At 42.3% G+C, this 24,032-nt stretch overlaps 1 protein-coding gene across 6 annotated transcripts; it reads left to right on the top strand.

The window, feature by feature from the left end:
• The first annotated feature begins 1,390 nt into the window (after positions 1-1,390).
• On the top strand, positions 1,391-22,900 carry sorbs3 (sorbin and SH3 domain containing 3). Of its 6 annotated transcripts, none has more exons than XM_083979509.1 (21): positions 1,391-1,526; positions 9,738-9,811; positions 10,607-10,795; positions 11,004-11,076; positions 11,241-11,374; positions 11,488-11,551; positions 12,365-12,403; positions 12,491-12,572; positions 13,387-13,495; positions 15,147-15,200; positions 15,338-15,448; positions 16,122-16,177; positions 17,550-17,620; positions 18,218-18,279; positions 18,462-18,508; positions 18,654-18,768; positions 18,854-18,979; positions 19,957-20,499; positions 20,631-20,734; positions 20,859-20,965; positions 21,679-22,900. In XM_083979509.1, exons 2-21 carry the CDS (start codon positions 9,800-9,802, stop codon positions 21,771-21,773), a joined length of 2,193 nt encoding a protein of 730 aa, XP_083835635.1. In that variant the 5' UTR covers positions 1,391-1,526; positions 9,738-9,799; the 3' UTR covers positions 21,774-22,900. The 6 variants fall into 6 exon arrangements, with proteins under 6 accessions (XP_083835635.1, XP_083835638.1, XP_083835634.1 ...); XM_083979512.1 differs by lacking the exon at positions 1,391-1,526 and adding an exon at positions 4,375-4,486 and having other exon boundaries at positions 22,183-22,900; XM_083979508.1 differs by lacking the exon at positions 1,391-1,526 and adding an exon at positions 4,375-4,486.
• The last annotated feature ends 1,132 nt before the right edge of the window (positions 22,901-24,032 follow it).

Genomic DNA, 24,032 nt, shown 5'->3' with positions numbered 1-24,032 from the left:
TGTTGATAATATGTGTAGGAGCATTAGTTGATTTGCAGATTGCTTTATGACAGCTTGCGCTTTGACACTATTTCTCTGGCCTGGTGGTGGCATCTTTGAGATTCTGGCGACATCTGTTGGTTCATCTGCTAAAATACAAACTCCACACAGTGGTTCTCCTGTGGAGCCTCTGGGAGGCAGTGTGGTACTGCTTATCATTTGAGTGGTTATTAAATGATCAATTCTGTGAAATGAGAGAATATTTTGGCAAAGTGTATCTTGTTCACTGCTTTTTCAGAAATGGTACATTGTTCTAGAAAATTATTTCCAGGTTTCCACAAAACAAAACAAAAGAAACATTATATTATGATATAGTAAACCTTAAGACAAGTGAAGGCAAAGTTTGAGAAAGTAAATATGTCTTCCAGTATCTGTCAGTGGCATGTTTCTTGCTTGTCAGATTTTTGTCTAAGGTGTCTCTGTGGATCTGTTGCATGACACTCCCTGGGTTGAGTGCCAAGATGGACTACAGAAGACGAAGAAGACGACAGATGTGACCTTTGGTTTCTGATCTTGCAGGCAGCCAACCTGTTAAATATTTATCTTGGATGGCAGAGCTGAGAGCTGCTTCTGGACTCAGGCTGGAGAAATCCAGCAGACGTCTGCACACTCATATCTCAGGACAAGGAAGAATAGGAGTGGGAGCTGTCGCATGAACTTCCCTGGGGGCTTCAATTGTGCACTGCTGTTACAGAAATGCAGCTGATGACACTGGATTTATAAAAGGAAAGCAGTAGCACTTCTCCTTTTGGCTTTGCTGCAGGGGGGTTTTCTCAAACAAGGTCAGTACGTCAGGCCTGCTGCTGGATCAGAACATGGAAATACTGAGACTTCTCTGAGGCTCTCCAGTGTTTGTGCGCGTGTGTGAGTGGGTCTATGTGTGTATACATTTGTAGTTATTGGTTATTTGTAGTACTTTCCTGGATGTTCAGGAGGCAACAGGTGAAGAAGACAGCTGAGCCCTCTGGATCTCATAGAAATGACTCTTTTCTGCTCGTTGTGAATGGGACACAACATGTAAAGACCAAAGGCAGTGACTAGACAGTGCTGTTATAATATGTGTATCACTCAGACCTCTTTAGTTGAGATGGCTAAGCAAATCTCCACCTCTTCCATTGCTTTAAAACACTAGAGGGCGGTGCCACCGAGCCTGGGCCTGTATGGGAATCTCTATTGTTTCCAGCTGTGGATGGAAACTATTACTGAGTGGCTTCTCCCTGATGAGCTCCACAGTGCGCGCTCACACACACACAGACATGCAAACAGTAAGACGCATGCATACGTACACACGCCCACGAACACCCAGTCAAACATTCAGACCCACGCTGAATCATTCAGTAAAGATAAAAGACACTCTGTTGCCCTTAGAAAGAGAAAAAAGGGAGGGAGAGAGAGAGAGGAGTAGCAGTGGTTCCCTCCTTCTTTTTCATTCACTTCCTCTCTCCCTCTGCACTGAGGAGACCTCACTGCTCAGCCCGGGCTCGCCTGTAAGTACTGCACAGCTTGTGCTGCCACTTCACACCATGACTATAGAGCAAAGGTTCATATCACAAGGAAATGCAGCTTCAGAGTTGAAAAGATGTTTTCCCAGACACTGTGCTTGTCATGTGACTGACTTCCTACTTCTATTTGTATTTGTTACTTTTGAGTTTTGAGTTTTGAGTTACATTTTTAATTGGGATTGCCTCAGACACATATCTGAGCATCATGTTGTTGCTGTTATGCTTGACCACTGGATTTTTTTCTGTCACTGGAAACCACTGTGACAAACACGTTAGGGCTGTTTATCTTCGATCTGTCACAGTGGTGGCAGTTTGTTTTCTCTCACAACGCTGTTGAGCAACAGTTGAGCAGGTACATGGGACAGGGCAAATATGAGGAAGACTTGACTTCAGTCAGACGCCAAATATTTTATTGTGTGTGTTGTTCAAAAGTAGTTTATTATCAGCCTGAATCTCCCTGTTGTGGCTTTAGTTGTTGTGTTAGTCTACAAGGCATTTCAGCGTGTTTACATTTTTACTTTATAAATATACTCGTTAATCTTTTTTTTTTTCTTTCACTGACACAAAACGTCTCATCAGAAGAATCGTTACAACAGTAGATCCCATGAAGATTTATGACTGTCCTAACAACGTTTGTCCTCGTCGGCCAACAGTAAAAATCTGAGTCCTGGGACGTGCACGGCTCAGAGAAATGTTGTTTACCAGCAAAATAAACCCTGATGCTCTTTTGTTTGTTCTCAGAGACATTCCTCAATCCCAACCTCAGAGATCAACCTGTGGTAGAGGTGACACGTGCAAGTATTGTATGATGTCCAGTGCACATTGTCTGTCCTCTGCGGTGCTGTTTGCTCACTCCAATCTCCTCGGTTATATCTTTCTATTTGCCAAGTTTCACCTTGTGTGTTATTTTCACAGACTTGCTGTATCCTGAGAGAGCTGGTAGTTTAATGACAAGCCTCGGGCTGTAGTAATTAAGTGATATAGGTTTGTGTTACATAACAGCTTTATGTCATGGTTTATTCACTCGCTGGAATCCACGGCTCTCCAGCTCTTTAATGAGCTTCTGTAGTAACATACCACTCAGTGAGAGAGGCCTTTACAGCATGGTAAAGTTGTACCGGAGTCCATTCATCTCAGACGCAGAGAGGTACAACACCATCTTCCCTCCTGTCCCGACAATGTTTCTCTGTGTTAAAAGGGGGGAAATGGGTGAAGCCCTGTGTTTGTTTAGTGAAAAGACAAAGTGAACAAGGATCCAGTGTGGGAGAGGTGTTGAGTCCCAGGCCAAAGCTGCAATCACCTCTTGCGTGATTACCTCATTTGGCTGCAGAGTGACAGGGTGTCAGATGTGGTCACAGCGGGGTGAAAGTCTGCTCCAGCGGGACACAGATTACCAAAAGGAGCCTCTGCCTGGAGCCTGGAGCCTGGAGCCTGGAGCCGGTCCTGCCCGGCCTGCCCTCCAGGTTCAGCGGCTCAACCGTTTGGCAAAAACAAGCCTATGGAGAGAACAGGCTCTGTAAGTGGATATCTGCCCTTCTCTACCAAGCCAGACCGCTGAATTATTAAAAAAGAGCTGAGTCCTTCCATTTCAAGTTGGAATTGACACACACACACACAGACACATACTTTGAAACAAATGGATAAACCACTAACTACACCATGTTTCATGTTATTCTCCGCCCAGTCTTCATCTTATTGCCAGAAACGCTTAATGTGTATGACTAAGAAAGCTGATTGCACGCGTGAGCAGGTGACTGGCTCACTCACCTGCAACGTGGACCTCGTTACAGAGTCTACCTGTAGCAGCTGCAGACTCGGTGCCAGAACAAGTCTGTCAGCAGGTTAGATTTCAGGTTTCACAGTTTTTTGTCTTCATTGGCAAGAGGCGCAGACAAACTGGAAATCCTGGTTTTTTTATTTGGTCAAGATTTGTATGCAAGAACAACAGCGGTATTTAAGAATGTGTTTCATTCCTTTTTGAAAGTTTTTTGGCTCTGAGCTCTGACCAACCAACCACCCAACTGGAATTTGACTGACTTATCAGTGCAAATACCGCATCTCCTACTTTGAATAATTTGCAGTTAAAAGTGCAAAACATGTTTCAGTCGCTTGTTGTTTATTTCAGCCATGGCATTCAACAGTCTTTCTGGTGTGGGTGTGTGATCATGGGAGAGAAGTCAGCAGGACTTTGTGCTGTCAGTGGTTGACTGCATGTAGTAGAGTAATGACTCCGAAATGCTTCCAGAGCCACTGGAACAGAAAGAGCTCCTATTCTGTCTTCATGCCTTCAGCTAGGCAGAGACCTGGCCTTTCCACACACACTGACACACACACACACACACACACACACACACACACACACACACACACACACACACACACACACACACACACACACACACACACACACACACACACACACACACACACACACACACACACACACACACACACACACACACACACACACACACACACACACACACAGGGTGAACAAGCACATAAAAGGAGTGGGAGACACGGGGGAGATAAAGTCAGGAGGGGGTGCCATGCACTGGTCAGTATCTGGGTGGTGGAGGTGATGAACTGTTTGCGTTCCCCTTTGGTTAACCCTGTGCTGTGAAATATCACCTTATCGCAACAATAGCGCCGCTTCACTTGAAGGAGGTGCCCCGCACTGACAAGCCAAGAAGCAGGGTGGCTTTTGAACGGGGGCCTGAAGTTGGTTGCTATGGTGATGCCTGTCAACCGGGAAGTCCTCTCTGCACGGAGGCAGGCAGAGCAAGGGCTGGGAGAGACAGAGACAGAGAGAGAGGGAGAGGGAGAGGGAGAGGGAGAGAGTTTGTGTGTCCTGGCTAGTTTCATGTGGGAGAGGGAGCAGGGCAGGTCGACAGCGTGCTGCGGGACAGAGAACAGAGTGAGGTGCTGAGCTGCCACTGTGAAAGGTGAGTGCACTCTTTCCCATGGGAACGCAGGTTTCAGTCATCATAAACATGGTGACTGTATAGATACGTATGTGCTCAGCTGTTTTGCGGGAGTGTTTTGTAAAGAGTGAGTAACCTGTCACCTCCCAGGTTTACACGCTTACATGCTTACTCCACAGGATTAGTGCTGCAGACTTGGGCAGGACCACAGTGTCTTAAAAAACAGAGACTCATGCTTTTTTGCAATGGAAAACAAGTTGACCCATGTGATGTGTGTATAGTTTTGATGTTGAGACAGACTTGCGGGAGAGCAGCTGTGAGTTACAGCTGGAGCGCGGAGAGAGGGCACCGTGGGCAGTGTTTCCCAACATGCCAGCCCTTATTGCAGCTATTACGCCTAATGGCCCCAGGACCGTCCAGGCATCACTGGAGGCTCCCCTTACTGTCAGGGTGATTTCCACAGCCAGCTCTGATCCCCTTTGTGATATTACTGAGGGGTCGAGCTGCCAGTGCTCATATCCACAGGCTGCACTCAGCTTTGAAGATGCAGAATGACAGGCATGATGAGGATTTGTGACATTTTTTCCCCCCTCTGGTGTGTTATTTTTCCTCAGGATTTTACTTTAACATGCTGACGCAAACAGGGGAAGTGGGGAAGTATCTTCAATGATATATTGTCTGTTTGTTTTTTATGAGCAAATCTGATAAAACTGCACAGTACTTCAGTTCAGCGTTGTGCTCTTCTCAGAGAGAGAGAGGCTGTGATTTACTGCTGAGCAGGTCTTCCCGGGAACACAATGCCACCTCATTGACAAGAAGCACACAGCCTGACTCCTCCTGTTGCTCAGACTGGAGGAGCACCATACAAGGAGGTAAAATACCTCCCTCTTGATAAATGTGTGTATCCCCCAATAACTGCATATCATAAACTTGCAGCCCCAGGACCTTGTATGGACTGCGTCTGCACATCTGCTAAGTTGCGGAGGGGCAAGTGTGGCTGTGCTATCAACCTCACAGGACCTCTAACATCTTTCACATAACTCCAGAGTGACTCATGTAATGTGTTTAGAAATAAATGGCTGCTTTATTTATTCACAAAATGTGCTTTTAATTACTTTTCATTGCTTTTTAAGGCAGAATTACTTCAGTTTTTTTTCTTGTTATGTAACTTGCTGACCAGCAGTAACTTAGTGTTCGTGCAAATCGGTGATAAGACTTTACCCTGCCGTCTGTCACGTTGTTAACAGGAACTAACCTCTTCATTTGGAGATCAGAGTCTGTTTTGCAGATTATTTTGTTACATATGTTTAATCATAACTGTACTACAGGTCAGCGCTCAACCAAACAAAATGACCACCTTAAGCAAATATTGAGCTCATATGTTTGGCCAGTTTCATTCATATTAATGGATTGGACCCGTTCAACAGACTCTGTGTGACAGTTTCCACCTTATGGAGTCAATGATTAACATTTCTGCTTAGCACCCAGCACTAGTGGCAGCGGATAACACCTCTAGTAATAAATGGAGAATAACTCATAAGTGCCACTTCTATTTGTTTTATTTAAAGTCCACTGTCTCTGCTCATAATGCCAAGATATTCTGTGATGCCACTTGCTTGTGCAGCAGATGATTTATGGACAACACGATTCCACCTCTGACCACAAATCATTAGTTTCCTGACCCAACAGATTACAGGGGTTATATGGATCAGTGCTGTGACAGTTATTCATTAGGGTATGTGTGGTCACCTTGACAGCATTACTCCTAGTGAGAACAATGCAAGTAGCTCTGCGTGTGTTGCAGAAGGAGGTCATCATAGGTCAGGGTCTTCTCAGAAAGACCTCGTCTCATCCTTCTGTGGAAAAGTGACAAGTGTGATGACTAATTAGTCCAGAGAGATGTTGACCTCATAGCAAGTTTTCTGTGTCTAAGTTGATCCTGCTGCAGTGCTGAATGGCATTTATATAGTCAACTATGTATTCACACATTTGGAAGTCTGTTGTGTTACTATTGCATTACTATTGTGCATCTGTTGCCTGCTGTTGAAACCTCCCATTGTGATTCTCAGGAATCACAGGGGTGTGGTGAGGTTCACTGACCTTGAAGCTGCTGAGTAGGTCTGCTCTGGCTCAGCAACTTCACATAATAGTCTGGTTCCTCATCCGCTCCTTTCAGATAAAAAAAAAAAGGGAGAAGAAAACGAAATCTTCATGCCAAATTTAGTTTTTTGAACTATGTCACAACACAGTTGTTTAATTTTACATAGCTGACGGAGCTGAGCACACTTCTGTTTCCAGGGTTCGTTTACAGAGATGAACATCTGGTCCAGTGCTCCAAGAGACCGGATGAGTTTCCTGGGAACAGAGTCAGAGATTTCCATACCAAAATCCCTTGATTCTCATTTAGTAAATCCTTGGTTACCCTGACCAAATGTAAAGCAAGAGTAGGATGCTACAGAAGAAGAAATGTGTTTTTAGTGAGCTGGATGTTCAAAATACTGGTGTTGTGAGGGCATGTCTAAAGTAGGACATCACTTCATCTTCATCTGGAGATGCACGTGGGCCTTTTATGGCTCTGTTTTCCTTCCATAACTGATCCAGTGGTGATTATGGACCTCTCACCTAGGGGGGTTTGTCTTGTAAATACACAGGCTATAACGTCCACATTTTTCAGAGCGATAGCATCAAGGTACTCACACATTGCCAATTTTAAAACCCAGTCTACACGAGAAAGCTTATAGCTGCCTCCGCTGTTGAGTCTCAGTAATTACATAAGAATGCACTGGGCGTTCAGACCAAACCCAGAGAGAGCCAGACTTCTGGACAGGGATTTTCTTCCTAGATATCAACACTGATTTCTCCTTATTAGGCAGGATTGTGTTTGGTGCTCTCAAACAGGGAATGCACTTGGGTATTTCTCTGTTGGATTTTTGCTCCCCAGAGAAATGAGATGCAGAGACACTGTTATGACATGAGCTTACTCATCCGGATGCTACGTCAGTGACACATGGGTTTCAGCTTTTAGGCTGGACGGAGCCCCAGAAATAGAGATAATAAAATAGTGAAAACAAACGTCCTCAGTATTACTTCTAATATATTTTTTTATAGGAACAATAATTCAATCCTATAGAGAAAGAGCCTGGAAGAAATTTTAGAGGTAAGAGTGTAATGATATGGTATTGAGAGCATTATGGGATATGTTGGGGCTGGTGTTTTTTTTAAGATTGACCCGTATTAGAGATTAAAAGGCAGGTAATCTCATTCACTGGTGCTTTAGTCTTTTGTGGAACTTACTATAACATGGTAAATCAGTGGAGTGCTCCTTTAAATCTCATTCATAAATGTGTTTGTAAATTTCATGTAACCATGCCAACACCGACCTATATCACAAACAGATCTGCTGTTGATACTCAAATGGTAGCAATGTAGCAGTGAAAAAGCTACTTTTTGTTTCTTGAATTAAATGGGCATGTGTGGGAAATAGTAGTTCTTTAAAATGATAGTGAATTCCTCACCTAGACATTCGGTCATCAGTGTGATGGGGCCCTAATGGTGGGCAGCAGCCTGCACAAGCGAGGTATGAATGGACAAGTCATTTTTTACAATGCTGCTTGTTTGAGTGTTGCTCATTGTTGGACAGATAATCAGCTGTCTGTGACTGCTTTGGGTGGCGATAGGTCGTTTGTCATGGCTGAGCTGTAACGGTATTGTCGTAGACACAATCCTCCAATTCCCATATTTTTCCTGTTATGTAACAGCTTTTACTGGGAGATGATGACTCAGATCAAATGACATCGTTGTCTGGAAACTGGAACATTGATTCTATCCCCGTACGTGCTCTGCTGTTTCTTAACCCTGACACAGAGACTCTGAGTGAGTATAGTTTCTAGTTCTTCACCACAGTGATTATAGACTCTAATACTCAACTGCAAATGCCACATGGAAAACTCATCAGTGCGTTGGGCTGCTCTCAGCCAGTATATAGTCCACTATTGGTTGTTACTTTCTTTGCCACAGAGCCATAGATTGCTCTAGAACATAAATAATAGTTAAATCCTTATATTAAAGCTAATGTTTGCTTCAACAGATAAGATGTTTACTTGTGTCTTGATGCGGAAGAATAAGAATCATTGAGCAACTTGCTTCTGCAGAGGCCATGGTCGGAGGGATTTGGGCTGTGCACTGGCTTTGGTTTCTTCTCCTACACTGTTATTATGGCTCATTTAGCTACTGCTGTTCAGAGGTGCCTGTCTCTTGGAGGAGCGGAAACAGCCTCCCCCTCATTCTCCCCATGCCTTTGATGTTGAAACACCAGGCTTGGACTTTTTCTGAGGTGCGACCGATTAGGAGCTGGTCTCCATCACCAGTAGCTGACCGTCTCCATCATCCAGTCCCCTCAAGTCCAGCTGATTACAACACTGTATAAATGGGAAGAGTGAGGCAGTAATGTGAGTCACACTTATTGTTTTGGGTGGGTTTTTCCGTAGTAACAGGGAAAAAAGTGGGTGACGCTAACTTTCCCTCTCTGGAATAGCAGTGGGATGGGATAATGGAACAGTTGTCAGGTCTGCCTGAATGTAAGACGAGATTTATGACAGAGAGGCTTTGTAGAGCCCCACACAGCTGATGAGACAAGGGACAAGATAGACAAGACAGAAAAAAAAATTGGATACAATCTTCCGATCGTTCAGTTCTCACAGACACTGTAATTCAAAATATCTGTTTTAATAAATGTACAATAAATCATAAATGTTATGTTAACACTTTTCTCATTTATTTGTAGTCCTGAACAACATCAACATAGTTATCAAATAAGCTCCAGTTGCTCATTCCATAGACCCCGTACCACGTGGGCTATAGTCCCAAACAAGTTCAAATGTGACTCACAGTCCTTCCTGTCTCTCTCATTCTGTCCCTATCATGACAAAGGCCGTAAAAGCCCTAAAAATATCTATAAAAAAAAAGAAAGAAATTTGCTTGTAGGAAATATTTCAATATCACAGTGATTTTCCTCTGTAACATTACTCCAGGATGTCACTTTATATATTTATCCACATAGTGGAGCAATGAACTGACAATCTGATGAGCAGCTATTTGATTTGAAATACAGAATCTAAACCAAAACACAAAACATTACTCTTGATCCAACAACGCTCTGTTATCAGGGTTCTCGCTTTAAGAAATGTAGCATGGCTGATATTATTGCTAGGGCTCTTCTGGAAAACAGTTAAATGAAAATTGTGTAAGTGTTTGTGCTTGTGTGTCTCTGCAGATACTTGTTGATGCTGGGTAAACAAGTTTGGTTTCCATCACAGAAGGACCATAACAGATCACATGCAGTCTCAGGTAAAGCAGTTTTTTTTAAATTATGCTAAATATTGACATTTTCAATCTTTGAACAAAACCCACTGTCTTGAATTAACACATCTAAATCCAGGAGCAACATGCAAGTGTCACGCAAAAGTCAGCCCAGGGCAGGCTAGTGTCAAAACAACATGCCTTTGGTACAGATGACAGTTTTACCATTAGCCACTGTAGATGAGAGGCACGAGGGGGCTTTCCCATGACCCCCATGACCCTACGACAACCGCACAGAGTGACCAAAGCACCTGATTGAAATACGCAGCGTTCCAATAGAAGAGCTAGACTGGTCATCATGAGCGGGAGGTGGTGTAAAAAGATCACTATGGAAACCACTAGACTATTGCTAACCCTGCTGGTCTTTGAGGTTGACATCAACGACCCTTTCCCAACCTCACTGGCCTCAGCTCCGCCCCCTGGCTGGAGAATAGGGAAGCCTGGTGAATAGGGAGTTAATGGGCTCATAATGGTCCTCTCCTGTTTCAGTGCCCCCACTCTGCACCTTGAATAAGGCCTCTCTGTGGTTGTGGCAAGAGAGATGATGAAGAGGGTGGAACACCACTTCCCACTGGTCCCGCTTTAAATAAATTAGGGGCCTTTTCATCTGAGGCTCCCCCACAGAGTCCAGTTATTCTCCGGAGAATAGCCGGGCCGCTAACAAGTTCACATGACCTCCCAATAGACAACAGTGTTTACCCAGGGCCAGCAGGAGGACATGACAGGAGCAAAGTTCGTGCATTGTTTGTATTCATCTATATTTCTCATTTCCTCTATGTTTAGCAACTTGCGGATGCAGTTGGCAACACAAATGGCTCCCGGATTATCTTCTCTGGGGAGTCTGGAGATTATTCAGGGCAGAGGATACTAACATCTCCAGAGATGACCCATGAGGTTGTCATCTCCCCTGGACTCCCGACCCCTCCTCTGAGTCCTTTTCGCTCTGCAAGGCTGCCATCTGGAGAGTTCAAGGTATGCACATAAATATCCTGGAGGCTGTGTTAATAACAATACTGAGGGGGAGTGGATGAAATTCAGTAAACAAGTGCTCCTCCCTGTGGACCTATGAAGAATGACAGACTATACATCCAGTCATGCGCGTTATGTTTTGCAGCCATCACTGTTGTAGGTTTCACTCACATTACACTGAGATATTTAAAATCACTCTGTCTTTCTTCAGGTTTCAGAGGTGAATGGAAGTGGCCCGACAACTCTCAGCTTTGGATCCTATTATGGCCCCTCACAGTCATATGGTAAGGATGTTTACATCAGAGGATGGAGACAATTAGAAAAGGCAACATGTTCTTAAAAACCTGAACAGAGTTTAAATTTAGTTTAATTTGTTAGCTTGTCAACTTTAGCTGAAATCAACTAGTCAAAACAATATGATTATTTAAATGGTGTTGTTGTGTCTTAGGTGGACTGTCCAATGGTGTCCAGGCCTGTGCCACTTTACCACGCAGCTGGACTCCCACCAGGGAGGAGAGGCTCATCAAGTTCTCTGGAATTGGTCCAGTGGATGAAACTGGGATGCCCATTGCCTCCAGATCCGTAAGATTAAAAAGCACTTCCTAATATCACACACAAGGTTGAGTTGCTTTTCTCAAAACCTTATTCCAACAGCTTTGTTTACTTTATGCACCTTCCCTCTCTTCTTATACCAGAGTGTGAACAAGCCCAGAGACTGGTACAAGAGCATGTTCAGACAGATTCACAAGAAGCCAGAAGGTAAGGACTTCCCCCTCCTCCTTCTCCTCCTCCTCCTCCTCCTCTTCTCACACACTCAGGTCCAGAGTGAATTCCTCTCTGCCCGCGTCAGCTACTGCCGAGGGGATCCAGCAAACAGATTATTGCATAGGCAAAATAAGACACGATGAAAGAGCCCATATGTCTTACATCATTTGGTTTTATTAGCTCTGACTATAATCCCACTTCTTATCTTAGCCCCTCCCAGATCTCTCTCTCCATTTGTCTCTATTACGTGTTGCGTAATGGAGACACATTCCCTGTTATTTGTATGGTTAATGGCACTGCCGCAGCACAGAGGTGGTTTTAGTGGATTACATTGGATCAGCTCTGTTTCAGAGGAATGTTTGAAACTCTCCCCCTCTGTGATTTGTCTTCTCAAACGAGTTTGGATTTCAAAGCACTGAGAATCTCTGCTGCAGTGTAACTTATCACGTGAGCATACAACTTATTGAGTTTGATGACATCTGAAGATGCTGTGGGAAACCTTTTTCCTCTGACATAGTTTAATGTGGTTAGAAATGGCTCCACATTGACCAGCCATAACATGACATATATCATCCAGATAACATACATACATCACTCTGGATTTACTTAAGAATGTAGAATACTCTGTCCTGCACAAACACTGTAACAATGAGTGCAGTCTCACTGAGACAAATCCATGCATATTGTAGGATTTATTTAATAATGCACTAGAAATGTATAGCTATGGTATTGTTATTGATTTATCTATGTAAAAACACCCATCTTTTATGTATGTATTTATGTATCTCTTTTGTACTTGTTTACCAGAACTTGAGTCAGAGGACTCAGAGCGTTGGTCAGCTGAACGTAAGTGACTCCACATTGTTGTCCTGTCCATAGATACATCATTAATTCATACTTAAGACTGACCAGCACTGATCATCTGATGTGCAGGGCTCAAGTTGTCTGCCACCATAGAAGACAGTAATGACAAGAATCTCTTCAGACTGACACCGTATGGAGCTCTACCAGACTGGTGAGTTTACATTGATTTGATTTAAGTGCTTCAAGGTCACGGGGTTGGCTGAGTGTATCCCAGAACGTGCTGGAAAGTACACAGGCAATTTTCCAGTCCATCACATGGTACACACAGACAGAGTGGAAATCACTTACTTTCACACCTTAGGGCAGTTTGTTAAAGTCTGCAGTCAACGGGAGCTGCATCTCTTTTTCACTTTGGTGTGAAAATCAAACCTAAAGGCCAATAACGTGACACAAGACGGCCCAAAACAAGAGTCACACTTAAAGCTAGAGAGACAGAATTGGAAACATGCACATTTTTTGCATCTTGCCCAGAAATGCAGTAGATTCTCAGCAGTTAAATATGTCTAAATGTGTACTGCCAGCAGCAAATTAGCTTAGCTTAGCTTAGTTTAGCACACAAACTGGAAACAGGTAGAAACAGTTAGTCTGGATTTACGCGTAACCTCTCCATACCTCCAGAGACCTTGGATTTAGAATTTCAGATGTTTAGTAAGAGCAGAGATTTAACAGTATACTTATGTTTGTGTATGTAATATTGATCTCTTTCATCTACTGATGGTAGATTATGCACCACTCCTGTATATTTATTTTCCACATCAGATAACATCTGTAGGTGACGTCTTCACCTGAATACCAACCAAAACTAAGGCCAAGAGCAGTGGAGGGAAAACGTGTGGGAGAGACAAGTTTGGATTTGTTTCTACAGGCACTCACAATGAAGCCATGATTAAGTAGTTGTCCATGGTGTGTGTGTGTGTGTGTGTGTGTGTCTGGGTATGTGTGTGTATTGGGGTGTTGTGTTTCAGGAGGGAGGATGTAGATAAGCTGTCGGACCCGGGAAAACAGCCCCCTCAACCCAAGAGCATATTCGACTTTGAGCCCGGAAGGAGCACCACCTCAGAGAGCCACAGCCAGGTACGACTTCACATGCCGCCACGGTTTAAAAATAAGATCTGGTATCACTGAAAAAAGTAAGTGTTTCTGCACGATTATGTAGATTTGTTCAACACTGTTGCAAGCTCCAGTCACAGGGATTCTTTCCGCTCAAGAACAGGTTTGAGGATGGGCACCTTTTCTTTAAGGATTACAGTACGAGTCCTCGTATTTCATCTTCTCACGCAAGGTGTCTGATAACTTGTGAGTGTGGTCATTCACCAGTGTATCAGCTGCTTCCCACCACATGTGCTCATTCCTCCTTTTATTCTTTCATTCATTGATATTTTTAGACAAGAAAATACATTATCCAAGTGTTTTCTATTAGTGTTTCTATCAGGTATTGTACTGAATGTCTGATTTACAAAGCTGGTGAGGTTGACACTTTGACTCATACAGTATTTGTTTACCATTGGGGTTGTGATTCATTGTGCTGCTGCAATTGAGTGTGCACCCGTTTGTATGTGTCTCTGTGTTCAAATACCCCTGGTGAGTTCCAGAGCGGCGTCTCTACAGTGATTTGAATGGATCTTGCAACATTGTCCCAGATCTGGTGCATATTGTGCCATGTGTCTGTGCTTGTGAAGAAAAGGAATCTTTGTTTCCACTCCCCCACGGGAGCGGAGGTGTCTTGTGATCCGTATTATGGTGTTAACCTCTTGTGGTGTATAATGGCTCACAGCATGGAGACTTAATTCATTTCCTCTTTATGACAGCGGCCCAATGTTCTATCCCCTCGATGGCGTTTAGAAAATCCGTGTACAGACCATATCAGGTGTTGTGCTGCTTCACAGTGATATTATAATGATTGCAGCGAGGATGACGTCCAATTGAGGAGTAGTTTTTGGCGCTCCGAGGGACACATTCAGCCAAGATTTTACAGAAAAAATCAGGAAATTGAGCAGGGTGTCTGTGGATCTCGCCAGCACAGCCTTTTAAAGTAATACTTGATAGAGTCAGCTGCTTGTACTCATGTTCATTTTCTGAGGCTGAAAGCAGTATTGGCTGCCTAGTTAAAATAAGCTCTCTAAACTATGGATGTTTCCTTATGGCTCTGTTGGCAACTGGACATCCAGCATGTGCCCAAATCCCTCTTAAATTGTTTCTGAAGGAAAGATACAAAACTCTCACCGCTTGAAATTTGATTTCTGAAATTAGAATAAAAATAACCTACATACAGTACTGACCTTTACAGCTCTTTAGGTGGAATTTATTTGAACATTTAACATACAGTTTCAATTCATAGAACAGCTACAGCATGTTTTAAAGTGCACATGAAGGACATTACACATGGCAGCATGATTATTTCCCTGTAAGCACCAATAAAACCATAAAAACACAACTTAATCTGTTTAATATTTATTGATATGGAACATGAGGGCAGATTAATAATGAATATGTCCCTATATAGAGCTGATGTTGGTGTAAACCCCCATTTGTATTATATATAATCAGTCCTTATGGATGCCTGCTATCTGTGGCCCAAGGATAGTTTTCCACTTTTCCTGGTTGCTAATTCGGCCTTGCTGCATGTATTTTTAAACAAGTTAAATTTTGTTTACTTGTTTAGTTTAGTAACTACAAACAGTTTTATGACAACCTCTGTTCACTATATATTTTTTTCTGTCCTTAGACTTATTTGTCTCCGAAGAAACAGCCTGAGAAACCAAAGTCACCTTCAGTTGAGGTGAGCAGCTTTGACACAACTTTCTGTATTTGCTCTACCAAGATATTGCCGATTTTTGTCCACTAAAAGGGAGGGACAAAAGTCACACTGTGAATTGTTGTTTTAATTTTGCCCTTCCAACTCCATCGCTGGCTCAGGCCAGTCTGGTCTCTGAGCTGAGTCGGTTTGAGGCTGAGCTGGACTCGGAGATCCAGGGTCTGGAGAGGAGACTTTCCCAGAAGAAGCAGCAGCGACGAGGCCGGGGTGAGGTACTGAGGCCCCCTCCTGACTCTCTCTGCTGCAGCATCCCCCCCTCGCCACCAATCTAGTAGAATCCCACCCTCCCCCTTACTCCCCTCACTCCCAGTGAAGGCTGTGAGTCTCAGTGAGATCCCCCTGCTTGTCTAGCTTTGGCCACGTGTTTGTTTTTTTGAGTTTTGTTTTCCTCTGTGGCCTGGATGACAGCCTTGAAATCACCTGCCTGCCTTGCATTTGGATTGAGCTGCTCTGTTAATTTACCTGCCTGCAAATTCCCTGCACCCATCTCAGCTGTGTAGCTCTGGCTGCCAAAAAATGAAGAACTTCTGAAATCAAATTTCTTCAAATTGTAATTTGATAACTCCCCTTTGCAATCCCTCAGTGCTTCTTTTAGAGAGCGACTTTGTTGTAACCTTGGCAAAAAAAAAAAATGTTGTGGATTCTTGTGCTGTTCCCGTTTCTGGTGTGATTAAATCAGCTTTGTAGGCTGTAATCTGACTGAAATCACAGTCAGCCCAGACAGATCATGAGTGGTGCTGTGTGTAGGCAGGGGAGGATAGGACCCAGGGGAGTTTTTTGCTCCTTTGGGAGTGGTCAGCACCTCAACTTTGTCTGAGTTGTTGTGAGATTTCCTCCTAGCAGTGAGATACAGAAGGCTGTGTTTAATGCTCACTCTGCTTGCAGGAGGCCAGTGGCAAGGCTCCAGTAACTGCTCCAAGGACTGGAACCACAAACTACAGGTCAGTGGCAACAGAACTTAAGAGGGTGATATGGATGTATCATTACTCCACATGATTTTCAGCAGCTTATAATGGCATATTTATTGACTTTTTAACCATATTTTTACAATTTAGAATTCTGTTTTTTTTTTTGTTTTACAAAAGATCTAAAAACGACCAATGATAAATGTTTTCTCTGTATTATGGCATAATTGATACTTATGTTATATGACATGACAGCAATCAGTGATTAAACAAACATACTAAGATTTCACTTAAATGTAGCATTGTGCTCAACGTGTACAGATGTTCTACACATACCAATAAAATAGTTTAAATTAGATTCAGGGCTTTTAGCACCAACAATAAATATGAGGTGTTTTCTTGAACTTTCTTGCTTTTTAAATACTTTTTTGCACAATTTAGATGGAGATGTTAAAAAAAATAACAGGGTCAACTAACCCATAACAGACCTCCTCTGAGCCCAACACTCCCACCTCCTCATTCACTTTGATGTTACTTCATCGAGTGGGAGTATATCTGCCCATTGTTTCCTGCTGTTTTAAGAAACCGAGCACTGTGATTGGACGGTGCAGTGACACTTTGCAGGGTACCTGTTAGTCGATCACCTGACTCGCTGAGCTCGACACTCTGTTAGGAAACTGGTGAACTTTAACAAGCTCAAGTACAGTATTTGTAACCTCAAACAGCAGTCAGCATTCCACATTTCTCACCATGTGTGTGATGCATTCTTGGTGGATTCTCGCTGTTGTTTGCTAAGTTGACTTCATGGGTTGTGACCTTTTCTGCGTGGCTGGGCTAAGTGCCCTTTTATGTATAGAAAGAGTTTGTTGCTGGGAACACATGAATGGAAAATTTACAGCAGCAAGAAACTGACTGTTTTATTTTAGTTTATTCTTCTACTTTCCTGTTTCTCAAACAAACTGTCCATTGGGCACCCAGCTGCAAACCATGGAATAAAGCACAACGCGGTCTGCAAACATGCAAATTGTTGCCAAACAGGAAGATTTGGGTTCTGGATTAATTCTTAACCCAGAAACAACCAGGCTCACTCTTGTGAATAGAGTTTCAGTGGTGTAAGGCTAATTTAACATCCATCAGTAAACCATATTGTCAATTCAAGGATGACTCACTCAGTTCCATCTTGCGTGTTTTTAGCTGTTTGATTATTTGTCTCATCTCTGTCCAGAAACAAGCAGCTGTAAACAGATGTGCTGCACAATAAATCAGCAGGAACCCCCCCCACAGACACACACACTTTTCCTCTGTATGTGTGTGTGTGTGTCTTTTGATGTGATTAGAAATCATTCACCCTTATTGGAAGTGACAGTAATATAAACATTCAAAGATAATATTTTCTTCTCATTTTCAGCAATTTTACAGCATCAAAGCAGCCTGTCCATCGCCCAGCTGGCACATCACTGGCTTCCGTTCCCACATATGGTAAACATGGAGTTTCTTCCCTTTTTTCCCCCCAAAGCCCAAACATACTGTGATTTCCCCACCACTTCTGCCTTGACTTTGGTTATGATTTTGCTAAGAGTTTTAGTAGTTTATAGTCTACAATCAGAAGTGTCCATAAGTTTCTTGAACCCAATGACCAAACAAAAGATCCATGCACTTTCAGTTAGCATGCCATCATTTAATCAGGCTGCATATATTTGATGAAAGCTTTTAGTAATCTAATGTATTCTGATGGTCTCATGATTCCCTCCCATTGCCTCTGCTGTCTCCTGCTTTGGCATTTTAGTTGAGGCTAATGTGAACATGGAAACTTGTGTAGTTTTCCCCCCTATAGAAACAGAAGGTGCTGTGGATGGGTGGGGAGGAAGGCCACAAAAATAGGAAGTGGAACTCGGAAGACCTGATTAAAGATTAGCTTTACTCGATTGTTTTTCCTGGAAGTTCAAGCTCCTTTTTGAACTTATGTGCTGCAGCTGTGATTGCTTTTTCATACCAACACATTCAACAACATTCGCTGAACAAAGCTGCATGTCTCACACAGCTTACACACTATTGTGCCCTCACTTTGCTCAACAGTAGAACGTCTCTCCCCTGCAAATGAAATCATGGAGCTCCCACCCAAGAAAGAGGAGAAAAAGGTACGTTTTTCTTGTTATCTAAAAGGATTGGTAAATCTGTCAAATAACCATTTTGCTAAGTGGTGATTTGAAGTTGTGGCATTTTGTTTTTGTGATCTGAACAGATTCAGAATTCTTCATATGATTATGGCATTTGAACAAATCTTCCAACAAAACACTGAATGACCTGTTTGTTTTTCCAGATGAAAGCAGCGCGAGCCAAGTTCAATTTCCAGGCTCAGTCACCCAAGTGAGTTAGCTGACGTAATAAATAAGCCATTTCCTTTCTTGCACACTCATTTACATTTCTGAGAGAAAACGTTAAATTATGGTCACATCAGATTTACACCACTGGATTAAGTCCAAATCATAACTTCTCTTGTTCTTTACTTCAGGGAGCTTCCACTGCAGAAAGGCGACATTGTTTACATCCACAGGCAAGTCGATGGCAACTGGTTTGAAGGGGAACATCATGGAAGAGCTGGCATTTTCCCTACATCTTATGTTGAGGTGAATTTCTTCAAGCCTCTCATTTATCTGTCATGTGCTTATTATCTAAGACCATGTGACTAAAAACTTTTTCCGTTGTTAATAGATTCTGGCGCCTACAGAGAAGCCAACACCTATAAAGTCTCCCACTCTACAGGTGTTGGATTATGGGGAAGCTGTGGCTCTGTACAACTTTAACGGCGACTTACCTGTCGAACTCTCCTTTCGTAAAGTGAGTAACCCTCTCATTTCAGATAGTGTGTCACTGAACTCGCTGATATGGATCTTTGTGTAAACAAACAGCCTGAGCTAAAAACTGGATGAAGATTTCTTCCCTCACCAGTAACGCCCTTTCTTTTAGCTGGTTAGCTTGGTTTAACACAAGGATTTGACACAGCTGGCTTGTCTCTGTGAAGGATAAAACTGCAACACAAACATTCACTTAGTCTTAAAGATGAGCTGATGATTTGGTGGACAAAGGTCAAAGTTTGAGGCCATTGTGACCTCTCAAAATGTGTTTTTGACCTTGACTCAGTCTAAAAGGTCAAAGGTCAACTTCACTGTGACATCACATCTGGGCAGACATGGTTGTAAATTGCCCCTTGAGTGGTTAGCGGAGGGATACGTCCATGAAGCAATAATTTTAATTGGAATAGATTTAAAAGCGGACATGCTTTACAGAGACAGCCTGGCTATAGCTGTTTCCTTTCTTTATGCTAAGCTAAGTTAAGCAGTTGCTGCCCCTGGTCTGATTTACTGACATGAAACGGGCATCAGTTGTCATCTGCTCCTCTAACTCTTGCTAACAAAAGAAAAACAAACAATATTTCCCAAAATGCTCCACTATTTATTGATTGTTCTTTTTAGTTGTTTGAGCCGCGATAAGCGATAACAGACTGCTGGCTGTAGCTTCATATTTCAGTACAGACATGACCTTATTCATCTTCTTCTGCATCTTCTTTTAATCATCTGTAATATATAATAACACTACTTCTTACTTTTTTTTTTTTTTTTTAACCCAAACCAAAATAGGGAATTTAAATCAGGGAACGATGTTACAGTAGGTTTGTTATTTACGATGATGATTCTACCACAGAATGTGTATTTTAATTTAAACATACATCAGTATTAATTCTTATTGTACAATGTAGATGTGGATATTTTTGTGTAATATCTTCTGTTTCAAATTCTGTTTTATTTTTTCCTCAGGGTGAGGTGATCAGTGTAACCAGGCGTGTCGATGATAAGTGGTTGGAGGGGAGGATCTCAGGGACCAGCCGGAGCGGCATCTTCCCTGTCAATTATGTCCAGGTCAACAAGATGCCTCGCACCAAATACTCCACGGACGACTACACGCCTGGCCCCATGTCGCCCATCTCCCCTGGACCTCAGAGTCCAGGACGTCCAGTCCACTCTCCCTGTCCACGTTCACCATTCACCCCCACCTCCCTCAGCCCCAAACCCGAGCACTCCCCTCTGAAGCCGTCTTCACCTGTACCTTATGGCGGCTCAGCTTCACAGTCACGCTCCCCCACCCAAACACCTGCACCCAAAGAAATGGCCTATCAGTGGCCCCACAGCACCTCCAAAACTGCTTCAACCACCAACCAGAACAGCCACTGGGCTGGGACACACTCAGCTAACCAGAGCTCCTCACCTACAGCCATTTCACCCTCCACTCAGTCGTCAGCGTCTGCACACAGAGCAGGAGCTACCACAGCCATCACTCCCAGATACACTGACCCATCGCAGGTCTGCTCTCACCGCCTCCCCGAGAAAGTCTCTGCACTAGAACCGTGGTCTTACTGTTTATGTTGACAGAAATGTGGCACATCCCTATTTATTTCATAATGCCTGACATATTGTGGTTTCCATTTTTTTAGGGTGCCATACCAAGCCAGGCTACTCCGCCTAATGCACACGCCAACTCCCTGAAGCAAACAAACATCCTAAACAACCCTGTTTCAACAGCAGTGCAACGTCAGCCGTACGTCTCGACATGAAATTGTTTCTGGTTATTGAAATTGTTGTGGTGCAAACCAAGTGTTGATGCTTTGGCGAATTTGTGGCTCAGACCAGTTGTTTGTCTGTTTTTGTGTTTTCAATTCTAGATATAAAGCTGTTTACAACTACAAACCCCAGAATTCAGATGAGTTGGAGCTCAGAGAAGGAGACATTGTACAAGTGATGGAGAAATGTGATGATGGCTGGTTTGTAGGTAAGGAATGAAGAAATTTAATTCAGGGTTTTTGACTTTCACAATTTATTCCCTTGTGTAGTGAAGTGGGATAATTAAAAACATGTAATTATGGGCACCATAAGCCTCCAAAACTCTTCTAAAATATATTCTATCATTTCATGTTTCTGTGATGGTGTTGATTCACAACAGACTCCCATATGAAGTTTGGGAATTTGTCATGGTTTTTTTGTGATTTTATTCAGGTTTTCTCTTTAATTTGTTTCTTCTGTTATACCATTGAGGTATCAATTGGGACAATAAAGCAAGTTCAGTATGGATTATTTGCAAAAGTTATTAAATTAGATATTAAATACAGTTTCATAGAAATTTAAAGAAAAAGAAAAGAAAAGAACATGTTTGAGACACTGAATTTTTTTTCATTGTAATCGGTATTAAAATATTTTACAGTGTTAGTTCGCCCTCTAGTGGACATTTTGAAACATTACAGGTGTGATTGGCATACACTGTTTTAGATGGAGGATACAGGCCTCAGTTATTATGATTTGTTTATTGTTTGTGTTGTGTGATCACAGCTGTGTCTCTGCTCTTTTTAGGTACGTCAGAACGGACTCGTGCTTTTGGGACTTTTCCCGGGAATTATGTGGCACCAGTTTGACTTCCTCACAACTTGCCTGCCCACATCCATCTGAACTCTTAAGAGTCCAACTTATCACTTCACTTCACTCCAACAGATCCTGCTTTTGTCACCCCAGCGTTTCTTCACCACACTCCCAAATCTGGTTTAGTCAGACCTGCATGTTCACTCCTTTTCCCAGAACAGAGGTGAAGGCAGAGACAATTGTGTGGTTTCTCACCTCCCTGCATGAGTGTGTGTGTGTATGCGTGTGTGCGGGCGTATGTGTGTGTGTGTGTGTGTGTGTGTGTGTTGAACTGAAGCTTGGAGAGTGTTTTCACTCACACCACTTAAGAGGAACGGATGAATGCTGATGATACTGTTTCAAATGCGAAGAATGGTCTTTTTTGTTCCGCAACTATTTGCAGCTGCAGGAAATTTGCATTCCTTCCCACTGACAACCACTGTTCCCTCCGAGGTCCTGATACAGTATGACGCTGCATTCGGCTTTTTGTCACCACAGTGCCATCACAAACCACTGCTGAGAATTTTGAATGAGGGTGGCACATTTTTCTGACATTTTGTTGGATTATTAATTTTTTCCTTCAAATATCTCCCCCAGATTTCCAGTCAGATCTCTGAATAGACCCTGGGCAAGTTTTCGGAAACAACATGAACGTCTGTAGATATGTGGTTTGGGTAAAGCACAGTAAGGGCTCAGAAAGGTTCCCAAGTTATAGCCTTCTACAAGGCTTTGCAGAGGAGCAAGTATAATTAATTTGTGTAATGGTATGTAATGGCTTTGACATAAGCCATGGAGTGAAATGCCGAAGGTGAAAGTAAAGAAGAGGCAGATAATGTTGCTGAAATGAATTGTTAAATCTCTGTGTTGAGTTAAATCAAAGTAATGCCTCCACAGCAAATGGTTGAGTGAAATTTTGAAGTAGGAAATGCGTATGTGCCAAATCAGACATTTCATAACATTTCTTTTTTATGCAATCCCCACAATCCAAGCTCACTTTATTTCTGCCATGTTTGTTACTACTGTTTTTACAATGTTTTCTCTGCTTTGGGAGTTAATAATATCTCTATGAAAACAGTATTGAGAAAAACACTTGTTTGTGCCAGCTCTGATGAGTGGGATGTTTGCAAGTCTAATTAGAAATCCTCATCATGAAGTCATTTTGCTATTTTATATGATATATTCATAATTTCACTGTAAAAATGAATCATATTAAATAGACACAGGAAATGATTGTACAGACTGTAACCTTTTATCAAATGGAAAGTATAATATATATTTGCTTATAAAACAATGTATCTCATATGTATGGTACGCACTTTTTTTCTAAAAGCAATTAGACATTACAGAGTGAGACTGAAAGGAGTTTGTGTACTTGTGTTTTTTTCCCGTCTTAATTCAACAACATTTAAGAAAGGTGTGAAGCAAACTATCAGGAAGGACCAGGAAATGTAACATAGATCATTAAATATACAAATATCCTATAGAATAAAAGTGGTAACCGAAATTAAATCAAAATACTTTCACACAAAATTGTGAAAATACAATAAATGAAATGGTTGCACTTGCACCAGCATTGTTATTGAAATCCATTCTTCCCACTATCTGTACTATAGAATAATAATGTGAGTTTTATGTTGGCAGGTATAATATTTCCAACGGTTAGTCAGCAATGTGCTTTGTCCACCAATACTGCTTATTTTGTCACACCTTTGTTGTTTATGTAAAAAAAAAATATATATATATATCAATTTTAACTTTATCTGTCCTCAGCGCAATGAACCTGGCTTATCCAGATGTTGTTTTGCATACTTAAGATGTTGCCTTATGTGATGCAGTCACAGGTATGACTGATGATCCTGCTCCATGTATAGACCCTGTTTGTGCATTAATAAGCAATAGCAATAGCCTACATTGCCATTCTAGCAGCTAAACCTCCCTGCAGCTCATTTGCCATCAAAAGAGATGTATAACTAATGCACACATGTATCTAAAAGGTTTCTTGATCTGCCACATCTTCACAACCTCAACAGTTCCTGTCATTACTTCACAACATTTTGGACAGTAAAAATATTTATCTTGTAGGAATCAGTTTCACGTTCTGGCAAACAGTCACTAGTTTAGAGGTCCCATGGTTGCTGAAGTGTTACAAGTTTTGAAGAGAGAATTTATCAAACTCTAAAAAATGTGATGAGTGGAAGGTTCCCAGTGGCAGTTACTCAAGAGTCACTCAAGGCCTAAAGGGTTAATGAAGTTCATCGTGTAGAAGTAATAGGTCCAACACCTTTGTAAGATCACTGTGGATTTCTTTGGTCATTAAGTTAAAAAAAATTTGAGTACACTTCTAAAAAAAAAAAGGTTAATGCCAATGTCCGTCAACTGGCACTAGGGGAGACAACTTTTTGTCTCAGCTCATAACTTGCTGAGTGTTTATGGTAGGGCTCTCAACT

Source organism: Trachurus trachurus (genome assembly GCF_905171665.1).
Source record: "Trachurus trachurus genome assembly, chromosome: 9".
Taxonomy (NCBI): Eukaryota; Metazoa; Chordata; class Actinopteri; order Carangiformes; family Carangidae; genus Trachurus; species Trachurus trachurus.
This window is presented reverse-complemented; position numbering and strand designations above follow the sequence as displayed.